The following is a 20,081-nucleotide window of genomic DNA, read 5'->3' as shown; positions in this document are numbered from 1 at the left end:
AGTTACCCCTACAAAAGATGAGGCCGGTAAGATAAAGATTTCCTTTGATATGGAGGAAATAAACAAAGGTAGCAACAAATGGGATCATTCCCTTGTAGGTTTCTTCATGGGAAAAAGACCTTACTTCTTGACACTCAAAGAAAATCTGGAAAGAAAATGGAAACTAAAGGGTAGTCTCTAAGTCTTTGGTCTTCGAAATGGCTTCTATCTCTTCAGTTTTACCTGTGAGGAAGATTGCACCCAAATTTTAGAAACTGAAGGTCATTCTTATGCCGAAAGGCCCTTGATTCTTCGAAGATGGTCCCCTGGTATCCCTCTTGAAAAACTAGATTTATCCACTGTCCCAGTCTGGATTAAACTTTCGGGTCTCCCCCTTGAATTTTGGAACTCGGATGGCATCAGTAAAATTGGTAGTGCGATTGGCACCCCTCTTTATATGGACACAAAAACTGCAGAATCCTCGCGTCTAAGCTTTGCCCGACTCTGCGTAGAAGTAGAAGCCGGAGAGTCATTGATAGATCATATCCCCATCCATACTCCATTTGGAATTGTTGATCAATCTGTGGAATATGAGTGGAAACCTAGTTCTTGTATCAACTGCAAAACTTTCAGCCATTCTTTGCAGCGATGCCCCAAAAATCAATCCCTTCAGCTGTTGAAACCCAAACAGATGGAATGGAGACCTGTGGGAAAGCAAGACATTGGAGAGGCCTCTGAAGAGCAAGACATATCCCCCAGTTTACCCTCTCCTCCCCATGGATCCCCCCCGAATCAAATTTGTCAGGAAGGTGAAAAATCAACCATTCAGCTCAAAAATTCCTTTGAAACCCTCTCTAACCAGGATAGTTTCGAAGAAGCCACCGAGCAATCTGGAGAGATATTGATTATTCCAATGGAGGAATCTCATATTATCATCCAAGAAGAGAATGATCCCTCAGTTAAGATGAAAATCCAATATGAAGAGACCCAAGTTCTTGTCTCACCAACTCTGAACCTTCTTGAAACAGAGACTTTGAACCTCAATCCTCCCTTCCATAACTCCATTGAGAATACTAATGCTAGCCCGCCTAGGCCTGCCCATCTCCATCCTCAAAACCCTTCCCAATGATCAAGCTCGGTATGTGGAACATCAGGGGATTGGGAACAAAAAAAATAAAAGAAAAGAGGTCAAAGATTTAATCCAGAAAGAGAATTTGCCTTTCATTAGCCTCATTGAAACGCATGTTCCCCAACAGAAAATGCCTCAGTATGTAGGTGAAATATGTGGAACATGGAATCACTTTGCAAATTATGCCTCCTCCTCTCGAGGAAGAATTTGGATTCTGTGGAATCCTCAGAGGGTTCAAGTGAATATCATCTCTGAAAATGAAAAATTTGTCCATAGCCATATTAGATTCCTTCAAACAAATATTCAGTGTTATGTAACTTCTGTTTATGGTCATAACAAACCCATCGATAGATGACCCCTCTGGAGTCACCTATCCCAAATTGCTACAGGTATGCATTTGCCCTGGCCTATCTTTGGAGATTTTAACATCATCAGATTTAATGATGAAAAATTGGGGGGTGTGGGTTCATCCAGAAGCGATATGGATGAGTTCAACTGCTGGATTGATAATAATTCCCTATCTGACTTGAGATCCTTTGGCCAAACTCTTTCATGGAACAATAGATCCAATATTGGGTATATCAAGCTAAGAAGGCTTGACAGGGCCTTGATAAATGAAGATTGGCTTTTTCTTTATCCCTCCTCCTTTGCTTCCTATCACCTCCCTGGTTTATCAGACCATTCCCCTATGATCACTCAAATTTCCAACTCTTCCCTGAACTTGAAAAAACCTTTTAAAATTTTCTCCATGTGGCTGGATGATCTCTCAATATTTCCAATTGTTGAAAGAGCCTGGAACAAGGAAATAAAAGGAACCCCCCTTTTCAGAGTCTACCAGAAACTCCGTGAAGTGAAAGCTGCCCTCAAAACCTGGAATCATGAGGTTTTTGGAAGAATAGATGTCCTAGCCCCATCACTCCGTCATCAACTTAATTCTATACAAGCTCAAATTGCTGTTTCTCCTCTGAACCAAGAGTTGAGACAGGAAGAAAGATCCCTCAAAGATGCTTATATAAAAGTTGCCACCATGGAGGAAAAGTTTTATAGGCAAAAGTCGAGGATGAATTGGCTCAACCTTGGGGATTCTAACACTTCCTATTTTCATTCAGCTGTCAAAGCTAGAACTAATCAAAATGGCATCCAAGGCACAACCACAGATGGGGGTGACATCTCTACTGACTCGGGGGAAATTGCAAAAACTAAGTCCTCATACTTTGAGGACCTCCTTAATAGAGCAGATAATTCATCAAGCAGAGATCCTGATCTGATCCCCGATCCTATAAGAAAGCTTTCATCAACTGAGGCCTCAATGTTAACTAAAGACTTCTCCTCGGAAGAAATCTGGCAAGTCATCAAGGATTCTGACGAGAATAAAGCCCCTGGCCCATACGGATACAATGGAGATTTCTTCAAATCATTTTGGTACCTTATTGGCAGCGATATAACATTAGCAATTCAATCCTTTTTTCTAAAAGGCAAAATTCTCCCTCAGCTCAATACAACTTTCATCTCCTTGATTCCTAAACATCCAGATGCTTGGTCTCCTGAGAACTATAGGCCAATCTCCCTTTGTAACTTCCTGTATAAAGTTATTACCAAGCTGTTGGCTAACAGGCTCAAGCCTCTTATGAATCAGCTCATTTCTCCCTTTCAATCTTCTTTCATTTCTAGTAGATCCATTCAGGATAACATCCTGATTGCTCATGATCTTTGTCATAATTTCCATCGGAAAAACCCCAAAAAAGCTGTGTCTAAAGATGGATTTGAAAAAAGCTTTTGATAGTGTTAACCACTCTACCGTCGTTTGTTTTTTTTATCAAAAATAGGGTTCTCTCCTAGATGGTGCAATTGGATACAACAGTGCATCTCCACTGCCTCCTTTTCTGTTCTCATTAATGGAGCCCCTCGTGGATTTTTCAGATCTTCCAATGGTTTAAGACAAGGAGACCCCATTTCCCCCTTGCTGTTTTGTTTTGTTATGGGGATGTTATCTTGTATCCTTCATACAAACCTTGTCCAAGGAACCATCTCCTCTTCGTTCTCTAAAGGAGATCTTACTATTTCTCATACTTTTTTTGCAGACGATGTAATGATCTATGCAGACCCGAATCCTCCAAATGCTTCAGGAATCTTACATTGCCTTCGCACCTTCAAGCTTTGCTCGGGTCTGGAATTTAATCCTACAAAGAGTGAATTTTTTTTTGCTGGTGTGGAGAATTGTACCAAAAGAGCAATCTGCAACATTCTTCATATCAAAGAAGGTAATCTGCCGATTAAATATTTGGGATTACCTCTGGTAACATCAAGACTAAATTCGAGGGACTGCCAACCAATCATAGATAAGGTGAGGAAAAAAATTTCAACCTGGACCAACCGGCATTTATCTAGATCAGGAAGAATTGAGCTGGTAAGATCTATCCTTAGCATTTATCAGATTTTTTGGTCAGCATCATTCCATATTCCTACAGAAGTGCTTTTAGACATTGAAAAGATTTTCCGAAATTTTATTTGGTCAGGCCCCTCTCTTGAAAAGAAATATCATCCTATCTCTTGGGATATCATCTGCAGGCCAAAAAAGGAAGAAGGACTTGGGATTCGATGTCTTAAGGATCTTAACATCGCCGGACAAATCAAGCAACTTTGGAATGTCGTTTCTGGAGAGAAATCTCCATGGGTTCTATGGTTCCACAGAAAATATATCAGAAATAGAAGCTTCTGGAATATCTCTATGCCTGGAAACCCCTCTTGGGCGGTTAGAGGCATTTTCAGGGTCAGAGACATAGCAAGAAAACATATTTGCTATATTGTTGGGCCAAATTCCAACCTTCTATTTTGGAAAGACCCTTGGCATCCTAACGGCCCATTGGAAAATCAATCCTCTATGAGTTCCATTTCCATCCCTGAATCAGCTACCATCTCAGATACGATATCTAATGGTTGGTGGAGCTTGATCCATCAACATCCTTATTTATCGGATCTGAAAGCCATCATTGTCACTAGCCTCTTCTCTTCTTCCTCTTCATCATTTCCAGTCTGGATGCCTGAAGCTGATGGAACCTTCTCCACCAAAAGCGCATGGAACTCAATTCGGTTCTCTCACCATCCTCCAGATTGGGTTTCATCTTTGTGGTTCCCTGGTCATATTCCAAAGTTTAGCTTCACTGCCTGGCAAGCAATTCAAGACTGTCTTCCAACCAAAGATAGACTCACCTTCCTTCCTATCAATGCTGATAAGAGATGCCTGCTTTGTAATAGTGAAACAAAATCAGTTAATCACTTATTTTTTTCTTGTTCCCATTCTGCCTGGATCTGGCGAACAATTCTCAAGAAAATATCCCTCCGGAAAAATCAAAGAAAATCGTTTGGCGAAGAGGAGAGTTGGATCCGAAAAAAATTCAAATTCAAAGGCCAGAGTAGTTGTCTTGCAAGAATCCTCTTCACTGCTTCTGTTTACTACATCTGGTTAGAAAGAAATTGCAGACTTCATGATAAGATAAAAACTCACAAGAGCATTATCTTAGATAGAATCTGACGTGTTGCAAGGAGCCGTGTTCTCTTCCTTAAACTGAATGAAGATTTGAATGAAGTAAACAGTCGAATAGCCCAGATTTGGAATCTCCCCCTCTTTCATTCTCAATCGGAATCTAGATTTTGCCAGTGGGTGCTACCTTCTCAAACTGAGTTAAAGATAAACACAGATGCTTCGATCAGTTCTAATATGGTTTCTTTGGGAGGTATCCTCAGAGACAGCAAAGGCCAGATCATTTCTCTCTTCTCTGTTGCCTATGACTCAGTCCCCATTCAAGAAGCCGAATTAGAAGCAATCATCAGGGGTGTTCAGCTAGCCAGAAACAACCAGGTGGAAAATTTATGGATAGAGTCAGATTCTCTCAATGCAGTTCAGATTATCATAAAGCAATGGCCTTGCCCATGGAGAAAATTCCCTGCCCGTGAAAAGCTCCATCGAGATCTAATCTCCTTAAATTCTTGGAGAATCAGCCACATTTGGAGAGAAGGTAACAAGCCTGCTGATTTCCTATCTAAAAGCAATTGCATTTGTAAATGGGATCCCATTCCTCTATCTTGTATTCCCTATGATCTCTTTGTAATTGCCTTAGAGGATTCCTCTTGGACACTCTACCCTAGATTGTAATTCTTTTTCTGTTTAATATATGCTGGTCGGGGTCTGCCTAACCCCTAAATCTTATGAATCCACACCACAAAACGGTGGGACCTGACATTTGATTTGCATGGACCCACAATCACATTGATCGAAATGATCGTAACCATTGAATAAAGTGCCTGCAAATGAATGGTCGTGTATTAGAATGAATCCTATGGCAACCCCACCAAATAAAACATTCCCTTTATATCAAAGATAGGTTATTTTATGCTAGGGATTTGCTAGACATTTTGCAGAATGCCATTTGGCCGCTCACTTTTTCAGGAGAGATCAGCCACCTCTTAGCAGATTTTGTCTTATTCATTTAATCCATCCGAGGTGGCTGTTCTCTCCTGAAAAAGTGCTGGCTTTTTGAGAAATTTTGTAGCAAATCCCTTTGTGCTAGGAAGGGTCTAGATACCAAATTGAAATCATTTCATTCGGAAGAAAAGGTTTAAATCCCCATGATCTAATTGACTCCAAAAAGCTTAGAAAGGATTGTGTGAGAAAGAGCACAAAATCTTACCAATTTTATGAAACTTGATTTCAAGCCTTTTGTGTTACTAATGAAAATGACAATCTAAGACAACGACCGGTACAAGTTTCCTTCCATTTTAGTTTTTTACAGGGGCCGTTTGGATGCTTGAGAATGAAATTTCCACTGTTTCCTAAACTCGGTTTCCATGACTTATTTATTTTTTTCTATGAAAGTTTTCCAATAAAATTTTACTTCAGTAATTGTATTTCGCTAGGAGGCTGTTTGGTTGCACCAAAAATTAGGAAAAAATAATAAGAGGACATATTTACATTTTCCTAGCATTGTTTGGTTGCTATTTAGGATCCACGTGGCAGTCTTCCTTGGATGTGAATTTTCCAAATGCAAGCCTTTTCTGCTTTACTTTCCTCTCAAATCAAGAGAAAAGGAAAGTAAAGAAATGGGAAAGTATCCCCCAAGGGGCATCATGGGGAGTGAGAGGACTCCTTAGAATAAGGTAACTGGCGAGCCCTCTCACTCCCCATGATGCCCCTTGAGGAGCAAAGACAGTGAAGGAAACTGTCAGATCTGTGGATTTCCAATTACTTATTTCCATTGCATATTTGAAAATCTGATTTTTTTCATTGTCAGTTGCTGATTCGGAACTCTAAGGATTTGATCCGGATCCAAATCACAAAGCAAAATGGGCTACAAATGTGAGAAATCCAAATCAAAATCTTCTCGGCATCCAAACCCAAACGGGTCCTAATGGATGTAAGAAAGTTTGGCTTGAGTTTGATTCCTTGGTAAGTGTGAAGATCTTGAAAGAAGAATGCAAATGCCCATGGAAAAAGAAACCAATCCTGGAATACATAAAAGCTACACTCCAAAATTTTGAGGAATGGAAGCTAACCCACACGTGGAGAGTTTTGCTAGGCAGAAGGCAACCCAACCCGAGGAAATGCAGCCAACCCTAGCCAAATTAACAACTCGAAAATAGACCCATGTCGCACCCCTGGTAAAAAAAAAGTATAGTGATTTAAAAACACTGCCGGCCACGGGTGCCTACGGAAGAAAAGGGGGCGAATATATCAGTTACCAAATTAATAACTTGAAGATAGACGGTGAAATATATTTTCGATTTCAACTGCGCGATTTTCGCGAGATGGAGAGATATTCATAGGCCGCGAAAAATACGGCCGTACGTGGTTTCATGGTCTTTGTGCCACGTGTACAATTCTGTAACATGACGTCGCCTTCTGACGGCAATCAAACGTTACGATTTCACGCCTCGTTAATCACACAAATGGACGGCCAATAAATTACCGTTTCCCATTGGATGGCTCTGATTTTCTGCCAGAATCATCTGACCTCTCCTCCCTGCCACTGAAATTGCTTGGCTTCTACGCAAGCTCCTTTTCGCTCGACTCATTTATTTCGGCTTGGCTCCATTCGGCTAAATTAGATTTTTTTTAATGGTTTTGGGTTAAGGCCCTAATCACATTTTAATTTTATTCTCCGCCCTCACTCCTCAGTCCTCCCCTTCATGGCTTCAAGCTCCAAGAGTCCAAGCCAATAGATTTTGAAAAATAAAAAAATTACTCAAAATAATTCTCAAAAACATTATAATTATTAGAGGTATTCTAAACTGAAGGGCGCCCTTGCAGACATGGGGTGGAAGGGCACCCCATTGGTTGTAAGGGGCGGTTGTGCATTTAATACACTTTGACTTTAAGCTCTTATAAATGCACAACCGACCCACGCAGCCAATGGGAACGCCCTTTCAACCCATTTCTGCAAGGGCGCCTTTCAGTTTAGAATACCTCTAATTATTATGGAAAAATGATGAATGCTAGACTTAAGGGCGCCCTTGCAAAAAATCAAATGAAAGGGTGCCCCTATTGGTTGCAGTTCAAAACAAAGGGTTGTGGTCCTTGTGGAGAAACCTAAAAAAAGGGTTGTGGATACTGGATAGTGTTAGTGGAGTTATAGGTAGACGATAGGTCCGAGTCTTTAGGAGATATAGGGTTGGTCATTGACTTGTAGAAGGGCTATTAAATTGTAGTGTTTCTATTTTCATTGGAAGGAAGAATTTAACCCAAATTCTTGTTTATGCATACAATGCGGACTGACCCTTCCCTCCAAGCGGGTCTAGGAGGCTGATTTACCCTCTAAGTAGATCCATCTTGTTGGAAGCTAATTTGGGGTCCTAACACAGACAGAAGGATCTACTTAGTTTTGGTGTATAACCCATCTACATTCCAAAAGTTACAGCCAGGCCCCAAAAAAAGGGACCATTGTATCATCCTAACCCTTCAATTTGTGGCTACCATTTTTTAATGGCGCGATATAGAAAAACTCTAAAAGTTAAAGGGTTAAGATCATCGTTTCGCCCCCAATTTTTTGGACAAAGACCTATTGACGGCGAAGACCAACAAAATAAACGGTTTAGATCATTCATTCATATGGCTGCACATGCATGCACCATATGAATAGTCCCCTAATAGGGCAAATGCAAATTAATCCAGTCCATCCAAAGACAGTAATCAGTCCAACAATCATACGATCAATCAATGAATAACTTCTAGACCACATATCAAAGAAGTGATCCATTAATGGACGGTTGAGATGAAGGATGTTCGCACCGATTGATATAGTAATTGAGTGTATACACCAAATTTCAGTGTATCTTTCCCTTTCCATAAATGGGGAAGTAAGCTTATTAGTCGAGTGAGGTGGAGCTGAGGAGTAACATATATTAATTGTTTATTAGTGTTAGGTTTTGTACTAAATCCAAGTTTAGTGAGTTATAGAATCATGTGAGCCATCTATATAAATATAGAAAGGAAGTATAAGAAGAGAAAGGCTCGAGAGAGAATACAGTTTCCTTTTCTCTTCTTCCCCAAAATCATCAGCATCAAAGTTTCGGCTCTTCTTTGCAGTGTCAGTTTGGAGCTTTGGACCTCTTTCATGGTAGAAATTTAGATATTTTGTCGTCTTTTGATGGTTAAAATCTGTTGTTTGGTTTCTTTGATATGCTGTTCTTTCCTCCATGGCAACCCACTTCAGAGCTTGAAAAATCTGACCTTTTTTGTAATGCTTTTGTCTAAGTAAGAACTGTAGTTTTGCTATGATTATATCTTTTAGGGTTTGAGAAAATTATATTCAGATCACTTTCTTTTCTCCTTAAACAGATCTCATTCTGTTCCACCCCAAAATCTTCATCAATCATTCTATATAGAAAACCCAATTCATATCTTCAAATATCTAACTTTGCCCATCCCTTTTCCAAACAAAGGAGTAGAAAAAAAGGAAACAAATTCATTACTTTGCTCCTTTGCTGAAATTAAAAACCCAATTCTGATCTTCAAAATCTAACCTTTTCTACAAGCTTTTCATCCCACCACACAAAAACCCCATCTTCATGAAATTAAAAACCCAATTCTAGTCTTAGAAATCTAACCTTTTCTACATGCTTTTCATCCCACCACAAAAAAACTCCATCTCATAACTCCATTTTGCTTTCTATTCTCAATCCTTCTCTTCCAAAACTCAAACTAGTACCACAATAAATACATTTTTCATATCCAAAATCGAAAAAAAAAAAAAACTGAAATTCAAGCCCTCCCACTCTTCTCAAAATGCAAGATCCAACCACATTCCAATCCCTCAAGCCCCAATTCGCTGATCAAGAGCACCTAAAATGTCCGCGTTGTGATTCAACAAACACCAAATTCTGTTACTATAACAATTACAATCTCTCCCAACCTCGCCATTTCTGCAAGAACTGTCGCCGCTATTGGACCAAAGGCGGTGCACTTCGCAACATCCCCGTTGGAGGCAGCACTCGAAAAAACAACAAACGCTCGAACTCGAACCCAAAACGCTCATCATCTTCATCATCCACCCCTCAACAAGTTCCAAAACCCGAACCCGTCACAATTTATAGTCCAACTAGTACTATTGATCATGACCGGCGAATGCTTGACATGAGTGGGAGTTTTAGCTCTCTCTTAGCTTCAAATATGCAGTTTGGGAATCTATTGGATAGTATGAATTCGAGTAATTCGAGTGTTCAATTCGGAGAAATTCAAGAGAATCCAAATTCGAATTTCAATTCGGTGGGAAACCCGACATTGGAGATGCAGAGCACAAACAACCCAGAAAATTTCTTGGGCTTGCAAGGCGATTCGAGCTGTTGGGGTGGTGCAAATGGGTGGCCTGATCTCGCCATTCACACGCCAGGTTCGAACTTTCAATGAAAAACAGAAGGAAAAGAAAGAAAGAAAGAAAATACTTCTCAGTTTGTCTCTGTTCTTATTCTCATTTTCCTCTTATGAGTTTTATGAACTTGATTATGCAATTCTGATATACTTAGGAATGGTTATGGAGAGATGAATTTGAATAGTTTTCGGCCTTTTCTGAATTTTCATTTACTTATGGATTGATGACATTCTAAGAGCAGAATTTTCTAGTTTTGTATGTATGTATGTAATGTTTGTGTGTGTTGGGGAAGGGAGAGTATGTGAATGTTTCTAAGGATATATGAATTTTATATTACATATTATATAGGCATTGAATGGATCCAAGGAGAGTATGTTAAGGTTTGGTTTCATTTTCTTTTTGGATTGATGTTGGAAAGGGAAGAATGGAATGGATAGTTGATATCAAGGATTATTAAATTTCTTTATTAGTAAGCTATTGTGTTGGGTATTATTGAAAAGTTAGTGAAATCCAACTTGTCATACTCTTATTTTAATACATTATATATCTGCACTGCCCTATGTAGACAAAGGCTAATTAATTTCTTACTTACTTTTTTTCATTTTTATATATGTTTGTTCATAGAATATGAAGAAAGGGTGTGTTGTAGATGATTTTCGAGTTGTTAATTGTACTTAAGCCCATTGAAAACTTAGACTCAAAGGGAGAGTTAGTTCTAATATGTAGGTAATTGTCTCCAGCACGTGTAGTATCTTTGCTTATATTTTGGGATTGACATAAAATTATACAATTTTTACTAGCATTGAGAGTTAGATTGTTAAACTATGGATTTCTACTTAAAAATTAACCACATTGGGTAATTTAAGGTGTATTCTTCAACCCTTGTCATTCTTTATTTTTCAGATGGAAAATGATACGGGGAGAATGAGAGTACAACCTTTGGGTGAGCCCAACAATGGGAATGTGCCACGTGTGCAAATAAATATACTTTTTTTTTTGTGATTTTTCTAAACCTTTAGGGCTTGCTTTAGTCACTTGTGATGTGGGGAAAACCCATCTGTTTGGTCTCCTTCTCGGTCTTACTCCCAGTCTCGCTAGCATTACTCATTTTAGATTGGGTCGGATTTGTCAAACGCCATTCTCCATTGTTTTCCTTGTCATCAACACTAGTCAATGGTAGTCATGTCAGTTAATGCAATTAACTTTGATCTTGTGATATGTTGGTGAAAGCTACTTGTTAATCTCATGTTGCTAAAGATAGAAAATGGCCGTGGATGGGTCTGCTTGTGTTTAATTGAGTGCTATAATAACTAAGTGGAGGCGTTGAAGCATGGAAAGGTCTCCTACTTGGGGCACACACATGATGTGGTTGATGGGCCAACCATGTGGGTGGTTAACCGTGAGCAATAATGTGAGTTCATTACTTGACCAATTTAATAAGGACTAAATTGAAGGGGGGCGGTAATTAGGGTTGAGCCTTTGACCTAGTATTGATGATCCCAAGTGGGTAAGATTAGGGTTTCAAATCTCTCACAGGATTTTGACAGCACTATGATCTTCAAAACGATCTTTCGTCCCCTCGCTCTGCACCACCCATCTTTGTGCGTACGGCCGAGATTGATCATTCACAAGCCCGTCTTTCTAAAACTATTATAACTATTATTTAAAGATAATCGTATTTAACTTCAAAACAATTTGCATACAAAATAATATGCAAATAACTTTTAGAGATATCTAAAGAGGCCTTTAGTCCTAGGATTTTGGCCTCCGTGACAGCCTGGTCGACATAATTAGCCTCACGATAATCCAACCGTTAATTACACCGGAACCCAATACTCAGGCGTGAAATGTAGGCTGTTGATTGATTCAATCTGTAATTAGCAAGGCAAATTGCTATTCAAATCAGCAGTCTCGAATGACTTGAGATCGTCCCATCTTTAACAAAGCCTTCTTCTTTTATTTTGTTACCTTCCCCAAACATGTATGTATGTGTATATGTGTATGTATGTACATGCGAATGCCTTACTTCCACTTGAAGAGTCCAAGGTGCATGACCTTGACCTCACAGTGGCCCTCATGTTGGATGATGATGATGGCTGACCAGAGCTGTAATGGCTATCACATGCACCATCATATTTTTCTTGCTGGAGCTTGACCTTACACGATAAGAATTATTCCCTGCCACCTTCATCACATATATGCCATTATTAATACATATCATGTTGCCTTCACCAAGTGATGCAAACAGTTCACTAATGATGCTTTGTAATGTGATTTAGCTAATTATCTCTACTGTTTCTATGAAATGCTTTTCTAAAACTACTATGAGAAATTAATAAAGGATTTGCTAGGCAATTTCGCCAAAAGCAATTTCGTGGCTCACTTTTGCAAGATACAACAGCCACATATGCTGACTTTTTAGCAGATTTTGTCTTATTCTTTTAACTCATCTGATGTAGCTCCTGTCTCCTGCAAAAGTGAGCCGCGAAATCACCTATCAAATCCCATATAATAATGAGTGATTGGTGGTTGTAAATTATGCCTTAGTAAAATTTAATATTGGTCCTCTTGTTCACCTTTGTTTGGCTTCTGCTTCACAACACAGGAGATAGAATATATGTTCATGGCCCACTGCCTTATCCCACTAAAGTAGGCAGTTGTTTTGGTTGACCTAATGACAGTAGCTTATGGTGGAAATCTGGTGGGCCCGATGTTTTTTTTTTTATTTATTGTTTATTTTCTGGAGGGATCGAATCTGCGACCGACATGTTGCTCTTTATCTCGCATGGAAAGGGGTGGATGGGACCCAGATGATGACCGGCATCGGTCGGCCACTAATCAAGGGAACATTTGGGCCCAATGCTGGTGTATTTATGGCCTCTTTGGATACCTCTAAAAGTAACTTGCATATAACTGATATGCAAAGAGGAAAATCTTTCTCAGCTAGAGCTCATGTAAGCTTATTTTAGCTCCAGCTCAAAATCTCATGTGGGCCCACATTTTTGGGGTGATCCAAAGCATTCATTTGAAAGGCCCTTAGATGGATACGGTGCCTACAAAAAATCAGGTCTATAGGATCATCCTAACCCTTCCAGTTGTGGAGGGGAAAAAATGGGCAGATCTGTGGAGAAACAGTATCTGTCTATTTTTCCCTCCACTTTTGGATGGGTTAAGATGATCCTATAGCCTAATTTTTTGTGCACCCCCTATCCATATAAGGGCCTTTCAAATGAATGCTTTGGATCACCCCAAAAATATGGGCCCACATGAGTTTTTGATGCTCGAGCTCAGATAAGCTATTTGAGCTCGAGCTCAGAAACACTTTGCTCATATGCTTGCCTTTGAAGTTAAATATGATTATTTGCAAATACATAGATCTCAAATCGGGACGCACTTTATCCAACCTCTGTAGCTATTCTCCGTTCTTTGGACTTTTCAAACTTTATGAAATTGAAGCAACTGAGTAGCCTAAGCAAGGGAAATCAATCGAGACCCTGAGTTTTTTATGCTCAAGCTCGGATAAGCTATTTGAGCTCGAGCTCAGAAACACTTTGCTCATATGCTTGCCTTTGAAGTTAAATATGATTATTGGCAAATACATAGATCTCAAATCGGGATGCACTTTATCCAAGCTCTGTAGCTAGTCTCCGTTCTTTGGACTTTTCATACTTTATGAAATTGAAGCAACTGAGTAGCCAAAGGAAGGGAAATCAATCGAGACCCTGAGTTTTTGATGCTCAAGCTCAGATAAGCTATTTGAGCTCGAGCTCAGAAACACTTTGCTCATATGTTTGCCTTTGAAGTTAAATATGATTATTTGCAAATACATAGATCTCAAATCGGGACGTACTTTATCCAAGCTCCGTATCTATTCTCCGTTCTTTGGACTTTTCAAACTTTATGAAATTGAAGCAATTGAGTAGCCAAAGGAAGGGAAATCAATCGAGACCCTGGGAGATTCAGTATTCATAATTAAGCAAATCTTAGATGAATATCAAACTAAGGATTTCAATCTTTAGTCCTAGAATCATATAGAGAGTTTAATGTGGAAACAATTTAAGGACTCGACGGAAAGATAATGAATTTCGTGAATGAGTAGGTGTCCTCCATGTTTGAGATTTCAGGCGGAGATTATTTTAATAAAATTATGGTTGAATAATTGGACCTACGATGTGTTATGGAACACGATGGTGTTTTCCTTCTCTGTAATGAAATGTCCACTTTTCACTCTCCCCTTATTGGCACATAGGGGAAAAATCGGCCCTGAGGATTAGACCTGGCAAAAAGTGACCCTGACCCGCGGGTCCACCGGCCCGCCCGTAAATTACGGGTCCGGGTCACCAATCATTGACTCGTTTGAAATTGACCCGCGGTCCACCCGGCCGTCAAAATTGGGTCGGGCCGGGTGGACCCACGGTGCCCGTAGAGAAGTTTTGGCACCTTTTGACTTTTTCCGTAATTGTCATAATTTTTGCTTTTTTCTTTGTAGTTTTTTCAGCAATTGTCATAATTTTTACTTTTTTCTTTGTAGTTTTTTCAGCAATTGTCATATCTTAGTACATTCTTTCGGTTTTTTCCTTAATTTTTCTACTTTGCTACCATTTTTCCCAATTTTCCGTAATTTCTCATTTAAAACTTAGTACCCCATGATTATTATTTATTGCTAGCCAACTTTTCACAAATGGTACTTCTGCCAATCTTTGCCGTTTGCACCATAAGACAAATCTCTCAAACAGTGAACATAAATGGTCAGAGAAGGTGGCTAGCAATTTCCTGTATAAACAAAAAAAATCTTAAAAAATATGTACACAATCCGGGTGACCTGCGGGTTAACCCGGCCCGTACTAGTGACCCGTAAAATTTTCCACGTCATTTTGACCCGGCCCGGCCCGGCCGCCCGTTTGCCAGGTCTACTGAGGATGGCAGCTCTAGGTGCCTACCAATGCTAGGGTGCGAACACAATTAAATACCGTAAGGTTGCGTTTGGACTACCGAAATCAGGAATCAGAGTCGACATTGTGTAGAACTGCCTGTAACTTTGAAAGGGACATTTGTTTTCTAATTACCCTCAACCTTCACAAGCATACAAGCATTTGGACATGTAATTTTGATGAGAATAACTACCTTGGCTTGCGATAGCACATGAATCCTAATGTAAAAATTTGTGTAAAATTTTTTCCCTTATGGCTTTTGGTCGAATTCAAGAAACTACTTGTTTCAAAATTTGGTCGAAAGTCCAATAGGTGAGTGTTCTTCTCTACTTTGTGTCTTCAGCCAGTCTATGCAAGAAAGATATTTCCGATGAATTTTTTTTTTCTTGAGAAATTTATTTTTTTTTTTTGGGAAAGTTTTTCCTTCCTACATTTAGAGGAAAACGACATAGTTACCCTTAATTTAGAGGGATATTCATGTTATCATAAATAAAAGGTCCTCTCAGTAATAATTGAATACGGATGGTTCAAGATATAAACTTTAAGAAATATTTTTCCTTTCCAAACTTTTTCCTAAGTGTTTGAATTGACCGAGCGAGCACTGTCATCAATATATATTTGATGTGAGTCCAAAACCTAGGTTGTCAAATTCTAAAACCAACCGGGCCTATAGTATGCGAAAAAGTCATTAATCGCGGGGAAATCTGCACTCTTCTAAGGCCTTGTTCCTTCAAGATTACGATCACCGATTGCGAGCCCCAAACTGATTATTGGACTCGCAATAATCAGTTTGGGACTCGCAATCGGTTCTCATAATCTTAAACAAGTAGGGCCTAAGTGACGCATTTGGGGCTCGCAATAATCAGTTTGGGACTCGCAATCGGTTCTCATAATCTTAAACAAGTAGGGCCTAAGTGACGCATTTGGGGCTCGCAATAATCAGTTTGGGACTCGCAATCGGTTCTCATAATCTTAAACAAGTAGGGCCTAAGTGACGCATTTGGGGCTCGCAATAATCAGTTTGGGACTCGCAATCGGTTCTCATAATCTTAAACAAGTAGGGCCTAAGTGACGCATTTGGGGCTCGCAATAATCAGTTTGGGACTCGCAATCGGTTCTCATAATCTTAAACAAGTAGGGCCTAAGTGACGCACTGGACACTTAATCAATCAATAGTGCATCACAATCAGCCATTCACATTTTATGAATTTATGAATGGCCGATGTTTACAAACGAAATTTGATAGTTAAAAATGAGGGGCTGCAACATGGAATTTGAAAAATCTTGGATGCTCTCAATAGGATCCGAGGGATTAGGACCCTATTGATCAATCCGACTATCTAGGCCCATTGCCACTACTTATACCACGATCAATTGACCTAAGCCGTCGGATCCAAAGGAATCCTTTTAGGGTTGGTTGTGCCAAGAACACATTGACAATTGATTTTACAAGACATTTATATAGTTGATGAGATACCCAATTCCACACTCTAATTGAATGGCCGACGTTCAGATTTCCCCCCCCTTTAATTCCACCCGGTGCCAATTCTTCAACATTGATTCCATTTGCTTTTATACTTTAGGGTGCGTTTGTATTGTCGGAATTAGGTGTTGGAATTGGGATCTGATTCCAATTCTTCCCTATTTGGACATTTGGTTAAAAATAAAGAACGGAATCAAGGTGGAGAAATTTACACTGGAGTGGAATTAGAGAGGGAAAGTTCAAGAATATGTTACCTGCCCCAAGAGGTGGTAATTTGATTCTTTGGAATAAGATCCCTATTAAGATTTGTCAGATCTAGACCGTTGGATTATCTTGGTTTAGATTAAGCAAGTTGGTTGGATTTTAGAATAATATCAAATCTTCCTTCTAAGATTTGATTTGTAGGTTGATTGGGTTAGATTAAGTATTTGGATTAGATTAGGCAAGTGAATCAGATTAGGATAATCTCTTTCTATTATTATATTAATCTTTCTTTGTTATATAAGCACTATTAGGGCTGATTGTATTGTAACAAAAAAGATTAATAAAATCTTCATTATTTTACATGGTATCAGAGCAAGCGATCCCCTTGGCCTGATATAAACCCTTTTTCCATGTGTACTTCTTTCTTAGACCCGCCTACAAATACCTTGTGGCATCTCACACCAATCTCTTCTCTTCCTCCAGGACCAAGTTCCCTTTGTCTTCTCCTTCTTTCCATGTTCTTCTTGTGAAACTGTAGCAATGATGCACTTAGGCTGCAGCCCATCCTTCCTGGTTGTGCTATCTTTGTTAGCTTCGGTATTGTAGGCATGAGAACTCGCCATCGACATTACCGTCACCGGCTATGGAATCCGGAATAGGTTTCAGAGTGCCGGTAACGGGAGCCATACCCTTCTCCTATCTCGTTCCTGGTCATGCTCAAACCTTTCCCAGCCCAGGAAAAGAAAGTGAATGAGCCCTTTGGTCAAGAAGGAGTAGAGAAATAAAACAAAAGGGTGAAAATTTATCATCCCTGATCTTTAGTCCATACACCCCTTCTCTTTTAAAGAGTCTTCGTATTTGCACTCTCTTAGCTTCATTGTTTTCCATTCAAGTTTTTTTTTATTACCCCAAAATGCCAAGTGCTTTCTCATACGTGGAAGGAGGAAATTGGAATCTGTACTCCATTGTTTGCCTTTTATAAATTATATCTACCCTTGAATTGATATCTGCACTCATCTTTCCATTTTTAGATTTTCCCTTTCAAGCTTTAGAGAAATCACATCTCTTGCTATTGTTATTGGCACCCCTCTTCATTTTATCACCCCATTATTGATACTTACACCACTATATTTTGCACACCATCTAATTTCTCACAAGGTTTCGTAAGTTCTTTGATGTTTGCCACTAATTCTTGTCCTTAAGCCGCTAGTTGTTGTTGTTCTCTATCTTATTTTTTTCCAATTTTTTTCTAAAAAATTTTTCAGTTGAGGTGCTTCAGTCCGTTAGGTATATGCCCCGGACCCTTGGGGTGCGTGCCTGGAATAGTAGCTACTCTACTCAGTTGAGGTGCTTCAATCTATTGAGGTGTATTCTCGGACCCTTGGAGTGCGTGCCCGAGAGGGTTGTCTTGCCCATGGAGATTCAATTTTGGCATTGGTCCATAGTGACCCATTTCATGTAGACTCGCCCATCGGTCCAAGTGGCTTAAAAGGCCACCGATTGTTTCGTATGACGGGTCCACAAAAAGCGACCAATCGGTGGCTTTTTAAGCCACTTATGCGCAGGGAACTCCCTACGGCCTACGTGCACAGAAACACTTTTCTCTTCTCAATATAGTTGTAATTATTCTTATAGTGGTAAACGGTTTTTTTTTCTTTTTCCTTGTATCTTGGTGGGTCAGAGGCATGGCTCACTGCCCTGTTTTGTAATTTTTTTTTATATTAATAAAAGTTTAATGTATCACCCAGGTTCCTAGATAAATTCTAGGGAAACAAAATTCCCATAGTCATGCTCGAGCTTAAGGCACCCTAGTCCGTTTGGTTGCTGGAATTTTTTTGGTTCTTGGAACTTTTGTGGAATTTCCGCAGGAAACCCACGTTTGGTTGCTAGGCCTAAAATAATCCCAGGAACCAAAATAACCCGGCACGAAACCCTACCCTAGAAAAAAAAATACTCCCAGGAACCAAAAATAAGCTTGCAGAAGAATTTTTTTGTTTCTTCCCAACAGTTCAAGCAATCAAACAAAGCATTTTTTTTTCCCACCATAGTCCGGTCAACCAAACATTGGAAAGAACAAAAAAAAATCCGGCAACCAAACGGATAAGAGATTCAAAGTTTTTAAAATAAACGTAGAAAAATAGGAGATCCAAAGTTGGAAAGTTAAAATAAGGTTTAGGGAAAAATACACTTTGACCCCCTGTGGTTTCTGACACATTCAACTTAACCCCTAATGTTTAAAAAGTTACAAGTAGCCTCTGGTTTCAATTTGTGTAAGGTAGACCCCCTCAGTTGACGGTTCGTCCACAGATTGAAGGATTAGGATGATCCTATGGAGCTGATTTTTTGGGCACACCCTATCTATGTCAGGGCCCATCAAATGAACGCTTTGGATCATCTAAATAATGTGGGCCCACTGAGTTTTTGGTAGTGTTTGGATTCAGGTATGGGGTTTGGAGGGGTGTATGGGGTCTTCATTAGCGTTGATCGTGTTACGAAAGAGAGGGCCTACCTTATACAAATTGAAACCACAGGGGGTCTATTTAACTTTTTAAACATTAGGGGTTAAGTTGAATGTGTGACCCAAAACTCTAAGTGTATTTTTCCCTAAGGTTTAAAATTAAAAAAATCCAACTTTACTTCACCAACTGGGCAAAAATAAAATCAAGTGCATTGGCTGACCCAAAACTCAATCGGACAAAACATAAATAGAGAAAAGTACGGAATGGAGCTGATGTTCGGAGAAATTACGGATTGCAGGCACCTTTTAAAACAAGAAACAAAAATAGGCTAATCTTCAAAATTGGGTGGGAAAAATACCTTGATACCCTTCTGACATCAACAGAGTCCTCCTTTTTCACTATTGCCTATTAATTGGCGCGCTTCACGAGGCTTCTTTTAGTTCGTTTGAATGTCTATTTGAACCGACAGATGTTACGTTATTGAATATTTTATTATTTCTCACGTCTCTTTTGGCTGAGAACGTCGCCGGATTCTAAAGTACGCCGTCGGAATATTAAGGGGTACGTCGGCGGAAATAGGGTGTACACCAGCAGAATTCAAGGGTACACCGGCGAAATTCATGGGTACGCCGGCGGAAATAATGGAGGGGTACGCCGGCAGAAATAGGGTGTAAGCGAAAATTTAATAATGAGGACCAAAAGAGAAGGGAAAAGATTCTAAGCCAAAAGTGGGTACGCCGGCGGAAATAATGGGTACGCCAGCGGCATAAATAATGAGGACCAAAAGAGAAGGGAAAAGATTCTAAGCCAAAAGTAGGTACGCCGGTGTACCCACCTTACGCCGGCGGCGTAAATAATGAGGACCAAAAGAGAAGCGAAAAGATTTTAAGCCAAAAGTAGGTCCGCTAGCGGCGTAAACAATGAGGACTAAAAGAGAAGGGAAAATATTCTAACCCAAAAGAAACGTATTCAATAACGTTACCAAGAGAAGTGAGAAAAGATAACGGCAGTGTTCCAAAAAGTATTCAATAAAGT

At 39.6% G+C, this 20,081-nt stretch overlaps 1 protein-coding gene across 1 annotated transcript; it reads left to right on the top strand.

The window, feature by feature from the left end:
* The first annotated feature begins 8,583 nt into the window (after positions 1-8,583).
* Positions 8,584-10,312, top strand: LOC143845413 (dof zinc finger protein DOF1.7-like). Its single transcript, XM_077353737.1, has one exon. The coding sequence runs from the start codon at positions 9,387-9,389 to the stop codon at positions 10,005-10,007; it is 621 nt and encodes a 206-aa protein (XP_077209852.1). The 5' UTR covers positions 8,584-9,386; the 3' UTR covers positions 10,008-10,312.
* Positions 10,313-20,081: the final 9,769 nt, after the last annotated feature.

Source organism: Tasmannia lanceolata, unplaced genomic scaffold, assembly GCF_043159265.1.
Source record: "Tasmannia lanceolata isolate RefF3 unplaced genomic scaffold, GAP_Taslan_0.1 ptg000015l, whole genome shotgun sequence".
Lineage (NCBI taxonomy): Eukaryota > Viridiplantae > Streptophyta > Magnoliopsida > Canellales > Winteraceae > Tasmannia > Tasmannia lanceolata.
Note: the sequence above shows the minus strand (reverse complement) of the source record. Positions and strands in the feature narration are given on the sequence as shown.